The sequence below is a fragment of the Prenolepis imparis genome, unplaced genomic scaffold (assembly GCF_030444845.1).
Source record: "Prenolepis imparis isolate NDT839.2.m4 unplaced genomic scaffold, iyPreImpa1.0 SCAF_3, whole genome shotgun sequence".
NCBI classification, from domain to species: domain Eukaryota; kingdom Metazoa; phylum Arthropoda; class Insecta; order Hymenoptera; family Formicidae; genus Prenolepis; species Prenolepis imparis.
This window is the reverse complement of record NW_028141161.1, coordinates 20,077,943-20,099,869: the sequence shown is the minus strand read 5'-3', so window position 1 is coordinate 20,099,869 and position 21,927 is coordinate 20,077,943. Positions and strand designations below refer to the sequence as shown.

At 37.8% G+C, this 21,927-nt stretch overlaps 1 protein-coding gene across 1 annotated transcript; it reads left to right on the top strand.

Annotated features, from left to right (window-relative positions):
* Positions 1-483: 483 nt before the first annotated feature.
* Fbxo11 (F-box protein 11) lies at positions 484-11,438 on the top strand. The gene is made up of 8 exons (XM_083034339.1): positions 484-619; positions 4,713-5,027; positions 5,251-6,045; positions 6,378-7,230; positions 7,322-7,542; positions 7,870-8,088; positions 8,181-8,388; positions 8,483-11,438. The coding sequence occupies exons 1-8, from the start codon at positions 526-528 to the stop codon at positions 8,610-8,612; spliced, it is 2,835 nt and encodes a 944-aa protein (XP_082890465.1). The 5' UTR covers positions 484-525; the 3' UTR covers positions 8,613-11,438.
* Positions 11,439-21,927: the final 10,489 nt, after the last annotated feature.

Here is a 21,927-nt window from a genome sequence, read left to right as displayed (position 1 = left end):
AGAAGGAAGAAGAGAAAGAAAGAGAGAGAGAGAGGCGCCAGAGGTTGAGGCGGCGGCGACGAAACGGTGCAGGTCGAATGGGGGGTCGGAGGGGCGAGGGACGTGCGACACCACACGCACTCGCGGGACAGAAACACGTCCGATTGGCGGCTGCCCTCTGGGCCAGTCGGCGAGCAGAGATCAAGAAGATGGCCGCCGTGCACGGTGGTAGTATCGCTATTGTGTAGTGTGTCCTAAGCCTTTGGCCACCTTCTGCCGTGCGTGTCCGCGAACGCGGCGTACCCGGCCAGGCAGGGTAGCCGCCCGGGACTTAATCGCGCGTTCCTCGCGACCGGGTGGTGCGACGAGTCGCCCGACGAGCGACAGTGCGGAATCGGAGTAGGAGCGGCGACAGCGACAGCAGCAGCAGCAGCAGTAGCAGCCAGAGGAGGACGAGGAGGGGGAGGGGCAGGAGGAGAGGGACAACGACGGCAACGGGGACGGACACGAGGACGACCGCCGAGGGCCGCCGACGACACGCGCAAGATGCCAAGCGCGTCGTTCTCGTCGTCGCGCAGCTACGTGCGGAGATCGCGTCGGAAAAACGCAAACAGGATCCCTTTGCCGTCGAGAACCACGGGTAAGCGAGACGGAGAAAGAAAGAAAGGAAGGAAGAAAGAAAGAAGGAGCGAACGTGTGTGTATATATATGTACGAGCGAGCGAGCGAAGAGGGACGGCGAGAGCTGGCGAGCGAGCGAGCGAGCGAGACGAAAAGAGAGAGAAAGACAGGGACACAAAGAGAGTCTCTTTCTCTCTCTGTCTCTCTTTCACTCTTCGGAGAGCTTCTGAGATCTCGCTCTCTGCTCACCTGTCTGTCTGTCTGTCTGTCTGTTCGCCATCGCCCATCTCGTTCGGGAAAAATGAATCAAAGAGTATATATTACACGCAAGTTCGGTTCTATCACGAGCTCTATCGCGATCTGTAACTCCGCCATCTCCGTCGAGTCTTTGTCTCGACGTATTTCCTGCCATCGACGCTCTCGCCTTCACCTATCTATCCATTTTTTTTCTGTATCTTTATTATCCTATCATCTTTTCTTTCTTTCTCTTTCTTTTCCTCTTGTCTCTGCCAAGAGACATACTTTCCTCCTATGTGGAATGTGCAAAGAGTTTAGGTGCTGAAAAAGTGACTCCAAATTGTAATATCTGGTGAGAGAAGGAAAAATTGACATTCTCCGTAACTAAACTTATGTATATAGTAGGAAACAAATTTATTCTGTACATTTTTTGACAGCTATACAAGTGAACTTTTCCAAGTTGTGTCTGTCGTTACTTCCAAGCATCTCTTAAGCGTTGCAGCTGAGGTTATGTAGTCCAGAATCTATACTCATTGGCTGTCAAGATGTAAAATTGTCAAGTAGAGACTCAGACTAACCATATTGTGCGGTAGTGACAAGGAAGGTTTCAGTAACTATTATTAACATTGACAACTAAATACTTTACTAAACAATATTATAATAAATGCTAAACTTACAATATTGTTTCACTAATTGTGCTCAATTGTTTATCTCTAAATTATAATCTTATCTATGAATCGCTTTTCAGATGGGTGAATGATTTTTTATCGATAGCTACTACCAGCCATATTGCTTTTTAATTTTTACGGATAATATCTGATTGACTGCTGTGGATGACACAATTGTGGATTCAAAGATTACAAGTTTTAGAAAAATGATCGTCAGAATTCCTTCGCATTATGCTAATCTATTTGATAAACATAGAAAATATTTAAATTAATAATCGACAAAACCTTCCATCATCTATCTTGAAGACATATATAACATGAATCCATGAGATACCTGATTGAAGTTTGTACAGCCATATAGCCATGAATTTAAAATCTATACAATGCTTATAAAAGTACAGAAGCAAGAATTATTATATTATTCAATGAAGCAAGAAATGGAAGACAATCTTCTTACAATAATTAATATATCGCAGGAACCGAGTGTTTCAGGAATATAATATAATAAGGGTTGAATGACCCTCTCGCGTTATTAAGGGAACGCGATCCTTATTATAATACAATAATTGTAGTATTAGAATAAAAAAACTCTCGAACTCTCTTGTTGGGGAAACGATCTTGTACTCTTTTCTTCGTGTACACGATACTGTACTGTGTCGTGGTCCGATCGCGATCTCCACTTCGCGATCAATCCATCGGAATGTTGGCTTCGGAGTCGCCCCCTCCCTATACCCTACCTGCTTTTTTTTCTCTTTTCTCTTTCTCTCTCTTTCTCTCTCTTTCTCTTTCCCCTTTCTTCTCGATTCCGAATCACCAGCATCCAGTTGGAACGCGGTGCAAGAGTACAGTCGAATTTTCCAACAGTCTGAGAGAGGGAGGAGAGTGAAAAAAGAAAGAGTAGATGTAAGGCTGATATTACATTCGTATGACAAAATGTTTGTCGAACATATCGGTTGATTATCAGCGAATTCTTAGAATCTTGAGAGAAACTTTAGAAATTCTTTATTCAATCGCTATCCGTCTGACAAATGTAATATCATCCTAAGAGAAACGGTGATAAAGAAAGAGAGATCGAGAGCGAATAATAAGTAATCTTTGACATTGTTGAAATTAATATGTAAATTTTTCGTATTTTATTTTCAGAGAAAAATTCAATTGTTTATGTCGATTATTAACTTTTAGCTGTGTGATATTTAGAATTCTTCAAAAAAATAGAGGAAGCAGAGAGATTCTCTAAAAGTGATTAAAAATCAATTTAGTTTGAACATATGTTTAAAAAAAAAGAAAGGAAAAAGCTTATTTAAATCTAATTTTTTTACAAATGCAATTTAATTCTAATCAGATCTAGAATTCTCTAGATTAATACTGTCAATACTTAAACATCCAAATATTGAAAATCAAATAAAGATATTACTAAAGTAACATTAGATCGTGTAGATAAGGATAAAAACGCTGTTATCTGATATACAAAGTTAGTAATCTATTTAACTGCAACAGAGATACTCGTAAAATTAAAAAAAAAAACTCTTTGGAATTAAATCGCACAATTATATTTGAAAAAAAAACAAGATGTTTAAACTAGATTTTTTATTCTCAAATTTATAGTTTTTATTCTTATATACAGAAGAGGAAAAGGAAAAAGAGACGAAGAACTGACGCGATATTGGCGATATTGGGCGTTTTGTGAGTGATGAATTAGAGCGGCGCTCCACTTTCGCGAGAGAGGATCCTGGAGAGGAGGCGAACAGGCAACGTGAACGAGAGTAATCCTCGGCCCCGAAAAATCGCGCATCCCGCAGATCCCACGAGCTGAGCTGAGCGCCCTCCCGTGTCCGCGTGTCCGTGTTATCGGGCTAGAAAGTGAAATGTGTGTCTGAAAGGCGCTGTTCATCGAAGCGGAGTGGAAGCGCGCGTGACGGATTCTGCTCCTTTTGTAGCGATACTCGTCGTCGCACCGATGATAATGATTTGATAGTGAATGAAGAAAGAGAGAGAGAGAGAGAGAGGGTCTCCTCTCTGCGTTCTGACATGTGTGAATGTTCAGCCTCGACGTATCTCTTTTTGTCAACTTGTACTTTTGTATACGATGTGCGAATTTCATATTTTGCGATAACGATAAATAATCGGTCGATGAGGTACGTCGTGTCTCGATATCGTGATATAATAATACGTGTAGAGGCGAAAGGAATATATGCGGTGTATTAAAAACTTTATTTGTAACAATATGTACGTACTCTTGTGCAATAAGTTTGACGCTAAAAAAAAATGAAGCAGTGTTTTATAATTTTTTTCTTTTTTATTCATGGTTCTGTGGCTACGTACAATTGAAGTATAATTGGATTTGCATAATGTCGAGAATTACATTGTGAGATATTGTATGTAATCGTATAACATTGTTCTTTATTAGCGGATTCTTTATTTCGATTTACGACATTGCACTCTCGACGATTTATGCATCAGCAGTTGTAAAACAGGGTCACCTTGTGTCAATATGTGCAAATTTTTCTAGTTGTCTCTGGCTTATTAATAATTATAGAGATTATAGCAGACAACAAATGTGAAACGTGCTTTTCGTTTACAAACTGCTTTATTAAGTATACAAGTTTATTCCTCTGCTCGTGTAAACAGGATATATTATTTGTGACAGTGCAATATTTCTCTCTTTCTGCTTCGTCTTTTATTCGACAGATATATATATTGAAATGAGACACAGTACCACATTTTATTCTTCTTTCTATCTTTTCTTTTTCTCTTACTATATTTATCTTAGACTAATATCAAAACTTTATTAAGGATCCTCTATCAGAAAAAACTATGATTTAATTATATGGTCACATTCTCTCTTACAATGATGTATACTTCTTTTCTTTTAGCAGGACGCAGTACTACAGTTTCAGATTTAGAGTATCAAAGGTAGTCTTTTGGTAAATTAAGTGTGATTACATATTCTATTATCTTCTTTTTTTTTCTTTTTCATTTCCCTTTCTTATTTTACATATAGTTATTCTTTGTAAAAGGTTCCTTTCGAAAGTCCTTTTGTCATCAGATAGTGACACAATATCACGAAATGTATAATTTGCAAATAGATAGTAAAATAGTATCAGAAAATAATGTATATATGACATATTGTCTTCTTTTCGAGAAAATCTACTTGCTTGTCTATCTTTTTATTTCCCTTTTTTTAACTAAATTTATTTTTTGTTTCTAGCCGAGCCATGCGACCTACCGTGTCCGACGTCCAATCAGATCCTTCCGGGAGGTGGAGTTGGCGGTGGAGGAGGAGGAAGTGGTGGACGAGGCTCGTCCCCTAGTGTATCCGGGGTAGCTGCACCCTCGCCGTCTCCACAGTCGCACTCGTCGCCGTACGACTTGAGGCGCAAGAGTCCACCTCACCCGGATCCAGCACCAGGCACAAGTTCCGCTTTACCGCCATCGGGTGGGAGTAGCATAGCCGCTACCTTCGGGTCGTCGTCTCTACCGGCGAGAAAACGACCGAGACGAACATGCTCGCTTTCTACGGACGGTATGTCTTCAGGTTGTCACAATTGAGAGATGAGTCGCAACAATTAAAAGTTATTCCATGTATCAAAAGATAAAGAATAATGATGAATATATAATATTAATACATAGCATATATGTATATACACAGTATATATAAATAAAAATTGCATTCGCTTCTTGATACGTAGACCTCTAGAATTCAACTCCGCTGATCAGTTAAGCCTAATTATGATTTTTCATGGCAGGTATAAATACAAACACGGCGGCGCATTATCTTCAATACGAGCTACCGGATGAAGTGCTACTCACGATATTCAATTATCTCATGGAGCAAGATCTTTGCCGAGTCTCGCAAGTCTGCAAGCGTTTCCAGGTGATCGCGAACGACACGGAGCTGTGGAAGTCGCTCTACCAGCAGGTTTACGAGTACGATCTGCCGCTATTTAATCCAGCCCCGTGTAAATTCGAGTTCGTCTCGCCGGACGAGTCCGAATACCAGAATCCGTGGAAGGAGAGTTTCAGGCAGCTATACAGAGGCGTACACGTGCGACCAGGCTTCCAGGACTTGAAATTCAAGGGCCGTAATCTGCCGTATTTCAATACGGTCCAGGGCGCGCTGGACTACGTGGACGAGTACAGAAGTAACAGCGGCGCCACGGCGAACGGCGGAAGTGCGACCGCGGGTGGACAGGGCTGTTGCAACAGCAATTCGCAAACGAGCGGAGAGGATACGTCGACGCAGCACTTGGTCTTTCTACACGCAGGCACGTACAGGGGCGAGTTCCTCGTGATCGACAGCGACGTGGCGCTGATCGGCGCCGCGCCAGGCAACGTCGCGGAATCCGTCATCCTTGAACGGGAGAGCGAATCGACGGTTATGTTTGTGGAAGGTGCAAAGCGCGCTTACGCCGGGCATCTCACGTTGAAGTTCACCCCCGATGTCACGAGCACAGTGCCTCATCATAAACACTATTGTCTCGAGGTTGGCGAAAATTGCAGTCCCACCGTCGATCATTGCATTATCAGAAGCTCCAGTGTTGGTAAGTGAACGCTTAACCCTCGTATAAGTATGTATATTGCGCATAAACGCATAATTAAGTAAAATATTTCGATAACAATTTTTGAGCTTAATAAGATTTAAAATTATCTCTGCAAAATTGAAATAAATATTTATAAAAGATTAATTTGGTTAATTAAAATTTATGACAAAATGACGAAAGATTTATAATTACTCAATATGCTGCAATCTTTGAAACGAAGATGACATTTAAGCAAATTGACACATCATCCTATTATTTTAATAAATTTTAATAATTTAGATGACTCATTTATCAAGATTATCTTTTTTTTTTTTTTTTTTTTTAACTTCTAGTTGGTGCCGCGGTCTGCGTATCGGGCGTGGGTGCCAATCCATTAGTGAAAAACTGCGACATCTCGGATTGCGAAAACGTTGGCCTTTACGTTACCGATTACGCACAGGGCACGTACGAGGACAACGAGATCTCGCGAAACGCCCTGGCTGGCATCTGGGTGAAGAACTACGCGAATCCTATCATGCGACGGAATCACATCCATCACGGTCGTGACGTAGGGATATTTACGTTCGACAATGGCCTTGGTTACTTTGAGGCTAACGATATTCATAACAATCGGATAGCGGGCTTCGAAGTAAAGGCTGGCGCGAATCCGACTGTCGTTCATTGCGAGATTCATCACGGCCAGACTGGTGGCATCTACGTTCACGAAAACGGCCTGGGACAATTCATCGACAACAAGATTCACTCCAACAACTTTGCCGGCGTATGGATCACGTCGAACTCGAATCCGACTATACGCCGAAACGAGATATACAACGGCCATCAAGGCGGAGTATACATATTCGGCGAAGGTAGAGGTCTTATCGAACACAACAACATCTACGGCAACGCGCTGGCCGGTATACAGATCAGGACAAACTCGGATCCGATCGTTCGACATAACAAGATACATCACGGTCAACACGGTGGCATTTACGTGCACGAGAAGGGCCAGGGTCTAATAGAGGAGAACGAGGTCTACGCCAACACTCTGGCAGGTGTTTGGATCACGACGGGTTCGACGCCAGTTTTAAGGAGAAATCGAATTCACAGTGGTAAACAGGTCGGCGTGTATTTTTACGACAATGGCCACGGAAGATTGGAGGACAATGATATTTTCAATCATTTGTATTCGGGAGTACAAATAAGGTAATTCACATGTGCGAAAAGAATTAAAAGATGCAAGTATTTTGTAGTAATAAAAAAATCTTCTGAAATTGTGTTTTTTCTTTTAATTTAGGACTGGCAGTAATCCGGTAATACGTGGCAACAAAATATGGGGCGGTCAGAACGGCGGTGTTCTTGTATATAATAGCGGCTTAGGCTTACTTGAACAAAATGAGATTTTTGACAACGCAATGGCCGGTGTCTGGATTAAGACAGACAGCAATCCGACTCTTAAAAGGAACAAAATATTTGACGGACGAGACGGCGGAATCTGTATATTTAACGGCGGCAAAGGTAAAGTGTTCTGTTTGGAAAATTAATCATTTTTATATCATACGCATACACATAAATGGCTTTGTTTCATCAATAATGTGTACCTGCTTCTTCAAATTTAATTGAACATATTTTATACGTTTTTATTAAAATGTATTACAAGTAAACAAAATAATAATTATAATAAATTAATAATTATTATAATAATTAATAATTATTTAATATTAATAATAATTAAAAGAAAATATAAAAAATCTAGAAAAATATACGTAAATAAAAAGGATTATAAATAGATTAAAGGAAAAAATAGGTCGTGATTGTGATTTTCATGCGTCTCAATATATACAGGTGTGTTGGAGGAAAACGACATATTTCACAATGCGCAAGCGGGCGTGCTCATTTCGACGCAATCGCAGCCGATCTTGAGGAGAAATCGGATTTTCGATGGCATGGCAGCCGGCGTTGAAATAACCAACAACGCCACCGCCACGCTGGAATTCAATCAAATATTCAATAATAAATTCGGTGGTCTGTGCCTAGCGAGTGGGGTGCAGCCGACAACTAGAGGTAAATATTTGCTTTCGGTAGTAGCGTTTTTAGCAAAGAATGAAAAAAAAATTAACCAAAATCTACTGAATACCATGCGCACTTTTTTCTAGGCAATAAAATATTTAAAAATAAAGACGCGGTGGAGAAAGCTGTGCAAACTGGCCAATGTTTGTACAAAATCTCATCGTACACTTCCTTCCCCATGCACGACTTCTACCGCTGTCAAACTTGCAACACGACAGATCGCAATGCGATATGCGTTAATTGTATAAAAACTTGTCATGCCGGTCACGACGTGGAATTCATCAGACATGACCGGTGAGAGAGAGTTTGCTATATCGTATTATTTAGGTAGACATTCTCCATCTTGGAATTAAATAGTTATAATGAAATCGTGCATTAATATTTCTAGATTCTTTTGTGATTGCGGTGCCGGAACGTTGAGCAATCAGTGCCAGCTGCAGGGTGAGCCTACGCAAGATACGGATACGTTATACGATAGCGCGGCGCCCATGGAATCGCATACACTTATGGTCAACTAGGAATTAACCTAAAATAATTAAACAATCAAACAATTGTTAGAGCCGTAAGTCCAATAATATCGCGAGCAGACGCGCAGTAATCTGCTGCCGAGTTCTTTATTATTATATATAATCTTTCCTCCACTTCGTATATACATGCCATCATATATAATTGTTATATACTATAAAAGATTTCTATTTATTGCAAATGATATTTTGTTATTGTTAATACGTCATGTTACACAATATTCTCTGACAATATTATAATATTATTTCGTTTTTATTTTCTCATCGGGATCATTATCTCTATTCTTTGTATTGTCGTTTGTTATACTTTTCCTTCTCTCTTTTATCTTCTATGAAGATATATTCCAAAACTCTTGTATGGAAGTTTGTTACATCACATTACACAAGAATAATATATTTCTATAAAAATATATTATTTATTCGCTCTCTCATTTATATTCATTTTATATTGATCAATAATCAACTGATTAATTAAATATTTCTCATGTGATTTACTATTATAAAATGATTATTTAATACATTGAACTTTTATTTTATGTTATATTTCTCTTTTGATCAAGGCTTGTTAAAAATTTTTGAAAAAAAAGTCTTTTTCAAACTTAATAAAGAACTCGGCAATCGAGTGTCGCCAAGAAACGGTAGTAATAAAATAACAAAAACCCTCATATGTGTAAGACACAGTATAATATTAGATATATCAAATTATAATTTGAATGTGTAAACAAGGGAAACGCTAGGCTAATCGTAAATCGAACTTTTCACGTGGTCCTTTTTATCGAGGTTCTGCAATTCTTAAAATTATCATATAACGAGAGTGCAGTGCCGAAGCATTAAAAGAAAAAAATGAAGGGGAGAAGGAAAAGAAGCATGTGTATACGCCATAATAAGAACATTTTGACGCTTCGTAATATACGCTCTAATGAACTTGCTTAAAACTCTAATGAAAGCCGCGCTAACACGTAAAAATAAAAACGAATGTAAATTCACACGGTGTGAAACAGTAAACAGTGTATCCGGAATGTAAATTGTGTATATCGAAGCAGTGATGTGGAGTAATATTGAGAATAGGTAATATACAATCGTATTACATCATATTCTCGCGAGCGGAGAAACATCAATGAAACACAACACAATAAAAACGTAAAGTATATAAATAAGGTTTGCACTCAACAGTTAATAAAACAAGAGACTCTTAGAATTATACCAGTGTATAAAGAAACGTAAAAGCAATGCGTGCTGAATATCGCGCTTGTCGGAAATCGTGAAAACTAAAAATTTAAACTTAATCGCAACAAAGGGGAAAAGAGAGGAAGGACCGTAAACCAACGCGTCACGCGACCGTAAACGTGCTAACAAGTGCAACTAAACGTGGACGAATTTGTCGAATCTTTGCTGTACAAATCTCGAAGAGGTAAACGAAAGTAGAGGAAAGAAGCGAACACATGAAGCCGGGGGCAAAAAAAAAAAAAAAGAAACCAACAAGACGAAGATCTGCAAGACACACGGAAACACAATGTCTAAAATATGTGATATATAAAACTCACAACAGGTGGAATATAATCAAAAAGGAAAATGAACGTTCTGCTAATTTTTCGACGTAAACATACCTCGTAATTAACGCGTAACGGTTTCATTATTCGCAGTGATAAATTATGCGATGGTCCTAAGTTGCTCCCCCCCTCCCCCCCACGGGCGAAGTGCATAATAAAAACGAGATAAATATTCAAAATTAAATTAAAATCATGGATAAAAAGATGTGTACGTACACGGGGATGTACAACGGTGTGTGTATACCAGTGAAAAAGAAAAGCGAAAACGATGAAGAAATTGAGCGTTAGAAAAAAAAAATGTACTGTCCGAGGAACAGTTTTTAAAAAATAATCTCGAATTTTTCAGAGTAATATCCGATTTTTTTAATTATTACGTTAGTGCGTAAAAGAAATCTAATCGTATTATTGTAACTGTAAAATTGCGCTCTCGTGCGAAAGAAAAAGAAAGGAGAAAAAGAGAGGAAGCGCCCATTAGCGATATAATTTTAGACCGAAATCACCTTTATTTACGCATACACGTGGTATACATATATAGATAAATAGAGAAGAGAAGAGTGAACTCTCTATCCTTCGATAGAGGCAACGTCATTATCGTGAATTCTGTTCACACGTTAAAAAAACGTGTAATTCGTTATTATACGCGTATACATGGTATCTTTTGTATGTCGTCTACAGCGAGAAGCGGCGCGTGAAAATTGCCTTTGAGCTTGACGACCCGGAAGAGGGTAGTATTATTTACGGTGTCATATTATATGTATGTTATATTGTGTGACGGAAAAGCTTGTATATATCCAACGAATAGGCGCGCTGAATAAAAGAAGGATATAGGCAATTTTCACGCGCTCGCCACATTAGACTTAAAAAGCAAAAAAAAAGAAACGCGTATCGCGAATCTTTCGGTTCTTGAGTGATATAACGTACGGTCTGTTGTTTTGTTTAGTTATATATTGTGCATTTTTTGACGAACTTCGTGGATCCTTTCTTGTCTGACGCTCGAAGCGGAGGAACTGCAGAAGAATGTGGCGATGCGACGGGAAATAATATACAATATTATATTATATATATATATATATTATATATATACATATTGCATTTATTGTGCACCAAATGCGCTCTCGTGATTTGTTTTTTCTTTTTTTTTTCGCGTTAAAGTTATCGAGTTAGAAGGTAACGCCGCTCTCTAAAAATTTGGACGTGACCGATTGTGAAAATTTATTTGTCGAATTTATATATATTTGTCAAATTGTATAAATTATTGATTGAATTTGAACGCTGGATGTTCTGTGTTATCCATGGACCGAATCATTTTATTATGTGTACGTGATATGTTGCAGAATTATATGTATATGTAAATATGTTTTTTTTTTTTTTTTCTATCCGAGCAGTCGAAATACGGAAGGAGAATCGCGTGCACGTGCGCGATTCTTCTCATCTCTCTTTTCTCCGAGGGAGAATAAAACGAAACCCTCGAAAGTATAAATTTATCATTGTCCGTGCGAAGCCGTTTTTCCCTCCGAATACGCGAGGGAAGCATTTTTCTGCGATTTCTACCTCCTCACGCTGAGTAAAGGAATTTCCCTGTCATAGCAAAGCTGTCACTGTTACTGCTTATTCAACGATTCGAGAGCACAACGAGAGATTTAAGGAAATTTTAACAATTTTTTTCGAATTATTCAACGGCAAAGCTTTTTTGTTTCGACGAAATAGAAAACGATCAGTCTATTTATTAGATATTGAAGCAAGACGATCCAGTATTTCTTCTGAAATATTCTAAAAACGCATCGTTGTACTTTTCAGCAGTAGTGCTTCGATAATACACACTAGTTAGTCTAGTTGGATACAACGAGATAATTCGCACGGATTAACAGAAAACTGTTCTCAGCATGTTAGATTAGTAGTTGTTTCCCATCGTCCAACACTCTTCCTAATCTGTTCATATAGCAACTAAGGATAACACTAGCTATGACAGTGACAAATTTGGCCGTGTCATCGAATTCCTTTTCTCCATGCACTTTTATAAGTATGTATGTTGAGTAATGTTTCGAGTATACATTGTTTTTGCGCAGCAAACCGTGTATATATGTATGTACAACGTAGGACGAGGCAGCAACCAAGCGGCGAGCGATTCGTGGACTCGTATAATAACTTCCCAGCTGCTTCCATTCCGCCTGCTCGAGCGTACGCGTTTTACGGCTTACACCCTCGTGACCTAAAATTCCGAAAACAAAAAAAAACGAGAACAAGGGGAGGAAAAAAAACGATCACGTGTACATACACGCGTACTAGACGCGTGAGATAGGTAAAAATAGGCTTGCACGAAAAACTTGCAGCATATAGACACAATATACATATATACACACATATACACACATAATATACATACAATGAATAGGTCGAGACTCTCATATTTGGCTACGGCACGATCCCAGTGTTTCTCTGTTTCTAGTTGTTGAATGTATTAGAGATAAGGGACTCGATCACAATCAGAAAAAACGGACCCTTCCTTTTTCCTTCTACCCTCCTCCCCTTCTGGTCCATCCCTTTCCGTTGTGTTTGTCAATCTCACTGTTCCGCTATAAGATCGGCTGACATTAAAATAGAGTTTCATCTTAATATTCATTCAAAGTGACAAGATCGTCGTTTCGCGCCACGTGTAAAATCTCGGGAGTGACAAGAATCTTTTGTCTTGCGATAAAAAAAAAGCAGAAAAAAAGAGATATTTAAGAATATAATTGCGCAATATATACAAGCTTTGGCCGTAAAATAAAAGCGAGTAATTCATTGATTGATTCGTACGTCATCGTCGAGCTAATCGGATTAGCGCGTCACCAATTAACGAGTTTCGCATAAGTTGAAGCCTCCCAAAATACTATACGGCAAAATTGTTAATTATCCGGATTATTGATTATCCGAATATCGAGATTTCCTTTCTGACGCGATTGGTGTCCCAACGAGAATGAAAAAAAAAATGCAGAGAGAATATATATGTATATGTGTGTGTACAAAATTATATATTTTTAAACATTTTATTTATATATAAAAAATTCATATCTATTTTACATATATAAATATTTAAATATTTTATATATCTAATTATATATATATATATATATATATATTTATATACATTTTTTTAAGATTAAATTTTTATTTATATTTTATTTATATTGTTTTTCTTATTTAATGAATCTTGTTAATTTCACAAAATTTTGCGCAGATATATAATCGATAACAGATGCATTATATACATCGTTCCTCTACTTTGCATCCGGATAATTAATGTCTTGCTATATACAGGGTTTCACCTTACTGAATCATTTAAATTTAAAATATCCTTACCACTATGAAAGATGATTTAAAAAAAAATGTTTAAGGGATAGCCGTTTAATTTAGAGAAAGCGACCATTATTGGGATATTTATTATCGATGTAGCGGGAAAAATCAGTAAATCAGCCGAATCCTCGCCTTGATCTATCGGTCTCTTTATCACGAATAATCGATAATCAATCACTCCATTCCACGAACTATACTGTCCACCGTCAAACATCGACTCTCTCGATTTTCCGTCAGCGAGTACTTGCCATTATTACGTTAGTTGCCATAGCTCCAGTGCGGTAGAGAAGCTAGATAGATTAAGAGCACACAAAGCGTTTGTTGTGCAAACACACGGATTCGCAAAAAAGTAGAAGTATGTATAATGTAAATATTAACTTGACCATTATATATATAATTATATATATATATATATATATATATATATATATAAATTATATATATACGATTTATTGATTGCACTATTATATAAAAAAAATATATATTATTGTCGATTATAATTTTTATTTTTTTTTATCCTTTATCGTTAATTTACGTATTTCTTTTCCTTTTGTCACGGGACGAAATATGTTCGGTCTACCTTCGCGCGATTTACTTTTATAATTGTTAAAAGGGGGAAAACGAAGGAAAAAATGGTCAATCATCTTTGTACGATTAAATAAACAATGCTATCAAATAATTATCCCGTGCAAGTGGAATTCGGTTAACGGAATAGATTTTTACAGAGCGAACGAAGCTTTTTCCTACGTATTGATTCAACAGCAAATTGAAGTTTCTTTCTAAAGGAAAAAGGGAAGGAGAAAAGAGAAAATCGTGATCCATTTATTTATATCGTGATTATTCGTTTAAGATTGCGAGCTTCGTATTTAGCAGCGCTTAAATAACATATGTTAATCACATCACAAGACTGTATTAGCCCTTTCGCAACTGAGGCGAGATAAGTTAACGATGTTGTATTTCTGTTACACGCGGAATGTATAAATTATCATATTGCATGTGTAATGTCGCAAAGTTGATAATAAGAAGGGGTGGTTTTACCCCTTATCATTTCATCTACTTAGATCTCTATAGAGCGATTATTTAAGTGTATTAAGCACGTGTTAATTACACGTCGGATAAATCGTTGCGTAAAAATTTTGTATCAACAATTTTTTTTTAATATATAATATATTTAGAATTATTTAACGTATTGAAGTCACATTTTTTTGCGAAAAAATCAAGAAGAAAAAGTCTTAAGAAATGTACAGAATTGTCACATGAAAGAGTTAACTCTCACTTTAATTAAGATATAATATATTTCCGAATTAAGGCTCCTGGGTCCTCACCGCGGCCATATTGGATTGTGACGTCAGAGGCGAGAAAGCACACGCTGAAAATTCTTAGATGCCATTTTTTAATGAAAAGATATTTCGATTAAACAGCACTTCAGATGGCTTTAGCACACTCTTAAAAACCCCCGAAAACTATCCTTTTCCCTTTATAATCAATCAACATGTGTAAAATGATCGAGATATCAGACTTTGACATGCGGAATGACTGCGCATGTGCAAAGACGGACTGGGCTTCATAATATTACATTTTACAGCTGTTGATTGATTATAAAGGGGAAAGGATAATTTTCGGGGTTTTTTTAAGAATGTGCTAAAGCCATCTGAAGTGCTGTTTCATCGAAATATTTTTTTATTTCGAAATGGCATCTAAGAAATTTTAGCGTGTGTTTTCTCGCCTCTGACGTCACGATTTCGACATGGTCGGCAAGGAGCCAGGAGCCTTAAGATTTTCGAAAAACTTCCATAAGTGAGTCGGGCGAGGGAGAAACAAAAGTATAATTAGATATAATAATTATAATTTTTTCTCCCTTGTATCTCGTTGTGACTTTCCTATAGAAATATCTACTTATTAATGCGAGAAAAAAAAAACGATCGTTTCTTTACAGTTTCATATGATGTGATTGGAAATCGTGAAACTCTGTGTTGCAATTTTTGCGAGATCAAAAATATATCGCTATTAAATACGCGAAAATAATACTCATGTTTTCGATGGAATAGCGCGGTAGTCGTAAGATTCTTTTTTTTTCACATCCGCGACATCGAGAATTGAACTCTTCGAAGTTTCGCCGGTTTCAATCTCCGATGACGATGGAATGGGATCGCGATCGCATTGAATTTCAGTCGGATAAGAGAAAAAGAAGAGGGAAAAAAAAAGCTGAAAAAGATTTTCGATTACGTTATACATATATGATTCCTGTATAATTCTCTGTATAATATGACCTCAAAATAATTGAAATCTAATATACATTGAGAGAGAAATGTTGTAAGATGTAACTCATTAGATGGATGTACTTTGCATCGTGTTAAGCGATAATTAGAGCAGCATAAACTTGCAAAAGTTATGCAAATTTCATACGCATTCGTATCTTTGCGATCAAAATAATTAGCAATAAAGGGGTTGAATTTTATTTTTTTGTCAAATAATCTCGCTAATTAGTAATTCTAATTACACTGTTCAATCGCTAGGACTCAATGATTAATTAACTCGACGATGTCTTAATTCGCGAACATGATCCTGAATTATGTTCACGCATGGAAGTATAATTATGCTCGAGGAATATGTAAGTGTAAACCTCTCTCTTTTACGCGATAAGAACGTTTCTTACCTTTCACGAGCTACCAGTCGAAAATATCAGGGATTGAAACCGGTTTAAATTCGATAAAAAATTTCAAAGGGGAAACGCGAAAGTTATTTTCTTCCATTTTTTTTTTTTTTTTTAACGAGAATACAATTACGATTGATATAAAATAATTATTATTTCGTGACGCAGAAAATTGGAGACTTTCGTCGAAAAATTATACTACTTTCACTTTCTAAAGAATATATAATACTCAAAACTGTAAATATTGTCCGAACATTATGCGTTGCAAAGTTAATCTTTATTAAGAGAATTTTTTACAGGCACAGTACAGCGTGCTTTTTCCGCCTTAAAGAGTAACATTCAAAGGAAAAATATAATTATATTCCTTGTAGTTTGCTTTATATCGAAGAAAATTCCGGCTTTTAAAATACGTTTTTACAATTTTTACAGAACTTTGACATTAAAGTTATAAAAAGACTTTTAATGTGAATTAAATAGATCCTCGACCGCAGATATATATTTTATATATAAAACATTACAATATTACGAAAAGTATAATAATTTACAGCGGAAACAGTTCTTCTGACAAATGAAGTAGAAGATAACGAGTATATTTCCGGTTAAGATTGATTAATTAATTTTTTAATGAAGTTTGTACGAAAAAATGAAGGTGGAAGAGAAGGAGAGAAAGGGTAGAAACTATTATTGTTATTTTCACGCTTGTTACATTGTAAAGGGAATAGGGCGCGGAAACTATTACCTGCCACTTTTTCGCATTTATCGCATTGTGAGAGAGTGAGCGAATGTAAATCGATGGTAATTTAATTGAGCTTATGCGCAGTGTGCCAGCCCACTTTAACTCTCCGATGTACTTTTAGCAAGACGGAAATAAGCCCGCGTGCATTACGCGTTATTTTTTTTTTTTTTTTTGTCGATCATGTATTAAAGATATTCATTGCACGTTTCGCATTTACTGAAATTTTTAAAAGTGTAAAAATTCATTCACGCACAATCATTCGGAAGTGAAAGCATCAAAAAATGGAGGAGAATATTGGCTACAAAAATTTGTTGGAAAACTTACGGGCGAACGCGCAAAAATCTAAATCTGCGAAACATATTTTAAATATAATAAATATATTCTTTTTTTATTCGCGAGTCCACCATAGAATGACGTTCTTGTTTTATGATTAAGTTAATCGATTGCTTTTCGCGTTTCAGAAACGCAGTTATTAATTAACACTAACGTCAACAGACAATACAGGACTTTGGGGTTTATTTAGGCATCACGAAAGGCTTCCTATTGATGCGAATTATATTAAGATAGAACTTGATATAAACTTTACGGCGCATCTGTTTAAGACGAAGAACGTAATCCACTGTAACGAATTTCCCATAAATCCGCGTTTGATGTAATCCATGTTCCATGCTCTTCCTTTGTTTCCGCTAAGACTTTCCGCTTTGACGAGGCACACGGTAATTACGAACCAGTTGCATCATCGTTGATTTAATCTGCTATCAGAGCACGTTGAGCATTTTTCATTACCTCCCCCGGTATAATGTAACCGTAGAATGAGACAGCTGAAATCGCTAATCGGAGTCAGTTAGCCCAGATTGACCGTTCGCATCCGCGTCAATTAGTAACGCTCACCGTGATTAATTGTACACTGTATCCGCTCTGCCTTATATGTATACACAGTGTCCTAAATCTGTATACCCAAGAGAGTCGTCTCTTTTTTTTCTCTATAGATATATCTTTTTTATTTGTATTTTAAAATTGATTTTCACTTAACTGAAAATGTCTTCATTCAACCCTGTGGTTTATAGATGAAAGACAATTTCTTAGGTTCTCGTAGAGAAAGCTCGAACTGCGTTTCCAAGAAATCGCACAACTATAGGGTCGAACGATGATCGGTGCATTTAACGTTTAAGGACTCCGTTGGATAGTTGAGGTGGTTACGTTCTCACTTTCTATCTTCATCGCAGCTGAAATGTCACATCGTGTATGTGGCAGGTATATAATTCTTTAGTCTAGAGACACACACGGAACGCGAATTGTTAACAAGAGTTAGTTGGTCAGTCGGTCAAGCGCGATTTAACAAAGTTTTCTTTATTCATCGGCGTGTTACGAATGTATCTACAATGTAGCTATAAACCAGGACAGAGGGCTCGAGACTCGGAATAACTTCATCAGAGCTGCATGTGGCTCTCATGGCCACTTGCTACGTTGGTCAATTATTAAACTACGGTCTACTAACGTGAGCGCTCCCTGTTTACTTCGTACAGAATGATTCTTAATTGTATGCGCATTCGATAGAAACATGATTATCTTCCCGAATAAGTATTCTTGCGAATAAAGAGAAGAGAGATTTAATAGATGCGAGTGATTTAAAAATCTGTCACAAAAAATTCTAAAATTAAAACTATGACTAAACTAAATTTAATTAATTATCAACATTAAAGTTTTTTAATAGAAAATATATATGTGACAAATAAAGAGAAAGAGACTTGTCGTACATCTTCCATAGACTTGTGTATAACGAGTTCGTTTTTTAAATGTCAGTATCTGCGATACTTAGATCTTCGCTCATTTCTGGAATGTCATGTTTTTATCGATCATCCTGTAGATGTACAATCTACACAGTTAATTAACCAAGACTGTCGAGGTGCGATCGATCCTAAGCGGCTTTTCCAGCGAGAGAGAAACCCAAAGTGCTAAAGCGCGAAGGGATTCCGATTTGGGACCCGGCGAACCCCTCGGAATAACACAGGAATTGATTGCAACGCGCCCGAGTCCTCCTGCGTTGCATAAATAAATCGATCCGTACGAGAGAGAGAAGCTTTAGCTATACGCACCGATTTCTATACTAAACGAGAGTATATATGCATGCGCGGAAACGCTCTCGCGATTGTGGTTTATACAATTGAGAAAAAATTCAATATAATCCATGCAATCGTAAATTTTACAAAAGCAAGGAAGGAGGGTCTTGAGGAGGATCGATAAGGGGTATTGATTAATCGGCACACGACGGTACGGAATTGTACGATTTCGATGTCGTGCAAGAGTATGGAAAAAAAATACCCTTTGCTCTTTTCCGCGATCCGCGAGAGATTTATTTTTAGCGATAGCGTAAAAAAAATCAAAAACTGCCGACTTTTCGATCCCCCGAGAATCGAACTCCGATTCTCTTTCGGAGCGTGATATTCTCGCGCGATTCGATTCGAATAAACGGCGATGCCGAACAAAGGGCCTACTCGACGAGCAAGAAGAGGGTGAGGCGAAGGGGAGACAAGCTGCTTTCAAGTGCACCGAACTTGACGTTATGCGAAGATATCGGGTCCTTCCGCGAGTGCTTCCGCGAGTGCATCCGCGAGTGCATCCGCTCACGACGATTCACGACGAGAGAACCGTTGACTGCACCATTAAAGTGTACAATACAAATATACAAATATATATATATGTATGTGTGTGTGTGTGTGTGAGTGTGTGTATGTGTGTGCATAAGGCCGGGATAAAGGGAGTAACGCGATTAATGTTTCACTTCGTCAGCCGCCCTCATCCATCTACACAAAATGCACGACATAGACGCTTTTCGCGTCTCTTTTAAGGACCGAGAGGACCTTTAAAAGGGACAACGATAGGGCCGAGGCTTCAAGCGAGCCTCGCGACGAGGTGTCAATATTTTCTTGTACATTATAATCGAGTCTTGCGCGACATTTGAACTGTACATTAAATATTTAGCAAGGAAAATAAATATTTAAGACGACACATATATATATATATAAGATAGAGTATATAAGTGGTCAATTTTGTGCTATTAATATAAGTTTCAATCTAAAAAGAGAAACAAGTTATTTTTCCACGTTTTATCATTTTTATTTTTATTATTTCGTACTTGTTCAATATATCTATTTTTTTTAATTACAGTATGAAATTTCGATGTTTTGTAGGAGATATAATCGATGAAATTATTATCATCATTAATATGGCTGTATCATATTGTATTATATTGATAGCTAGCGTATCACGTTACGTTGATGATATTTACGTAAAATCGCAGCTAATTGCTTTCGATCGATCCTTATCTGGTCCAGAAAGTTTTCCACCCCAAAATAACCGAAATAACGATGCTCTGAGCGTGTCCAGCGTGCACCATTAAACCACAGGTTAATTAACCATGGCTCGCGACACATAAAAGCCGACCGCATCAACGTCGCTTTACGCTCGGCGTAATAGAATTACCTGTCCACCCTCGCGCGTTTACAGTTAAGACTATATACGGAGGAGAAGACAGAAAAGTCGCATATATAAAGCCGGTCACAAAGGGTGATTAAGGCGCGAAAGAACCTTGACCCTATCGTCATAAATCATTTTCGAGCGTTTACTCGGCCGGAGAAATCTTACCGGCGCGCGACGACGGTAAATTGACTTATTTAAGAGCGCCTAATGACGCGTACGCTCGCGAAGAAAGGGAGGAAATAAGATTCGGAGCACAAAACGGCCGATCAGCCCCCATCGACGCGGTGGCGGAAGCCCCTTTCACAGGCGATGATCGGACCGGATCAACCCTGTCGCGTTTGTGTATCATAAATAAAAATGAGAAAAATGCACGAGAATTTACATACGTCGTGTGTCGCGTCTCCGCTGTACTTTAATGGCAAAACGCGTTCGATAACGCTCTAAACGTTAAGTACCTAAACCGACACACCGTTTAAGCCGTATCCAACTCGTAAATCTCAACTCTAGCTGCACCAAGTGCCATAGTCCATAGGTACACGATTATGTAGAACTCTGTATAGCGTCAGCAGCTGCGATCGCGAGAGAAAACGCGCGAGAGAGAGAGAGAGAGTCAGTTATTAATTATGCGAGCAATTAATTAATTCTACGATTATTACGATTGCACACAGAGTGAAAGAGAGAGAGAGAGAGAGAAAATATAAGAGTGAAAGAGAATGCAAAAGTGTGAATGAATAAGAGGAAAGAGGCAGGTATTAAAGCAAGAGATCCGGCGCGAAGAACCGGATGACGTTCTCGAATGTCTATACAGACACCAATGCGACAATATACACGTTGAGATTGATTGATTTCCGGTTCACCTGGTCGCCTCGGTTAATTATATACCACACACCCGGTACACGTCCGTTTACTGTACATTATTCGCCGGTTTATTTTTCGACGCCGTTAGTATGGGATTAGATTTGCCGCTTCCACCCCTGACTCGCGAGCTACCTTAAAAATAGGCGATGGTGGAGTTTGTGAGGAAAAGGAAAAAGAGTGTGTGAGAGAGAGAAATAGAGAAGCGTGGAAATATATAGAACTTGCGAATGGAAACGAGACGATGGTGCGTGACGTTTTTGCGAGACATTATCGAAACACTTGAAACTGTAGTAACACAAGTCGCAATTGTATGTTGTAAACATTACTATTTCAAATATAATGCTATTATTAACAGAACATTGCAGGTGTGGGTTTTGCATCGTTTCTATCTAACTCTGTCGATAGTTATATAAAATCTATGTTACGTAATTGAACTCGTTTTGATGCTCGTAATAGCATGTTGCGATTAAATCCTACGTTATCTAGCTCGACTAACGAACCGATTTTTTTTTAACAGCTACCCTTCTAAGACTTAATTGACGTCAAGACAAACTGGAAATAAATCTTTTTATTTATTTTTTTTTTAGCATTCCGTCCTTTCGTGTTTTGGACTAGTTTTAATATTCTTGATTTTTTCTTTTCTTTGAGAAAAGTAAACAAGTGAAATTATATTTGATTTTTTCTGCACTATAAATTTTT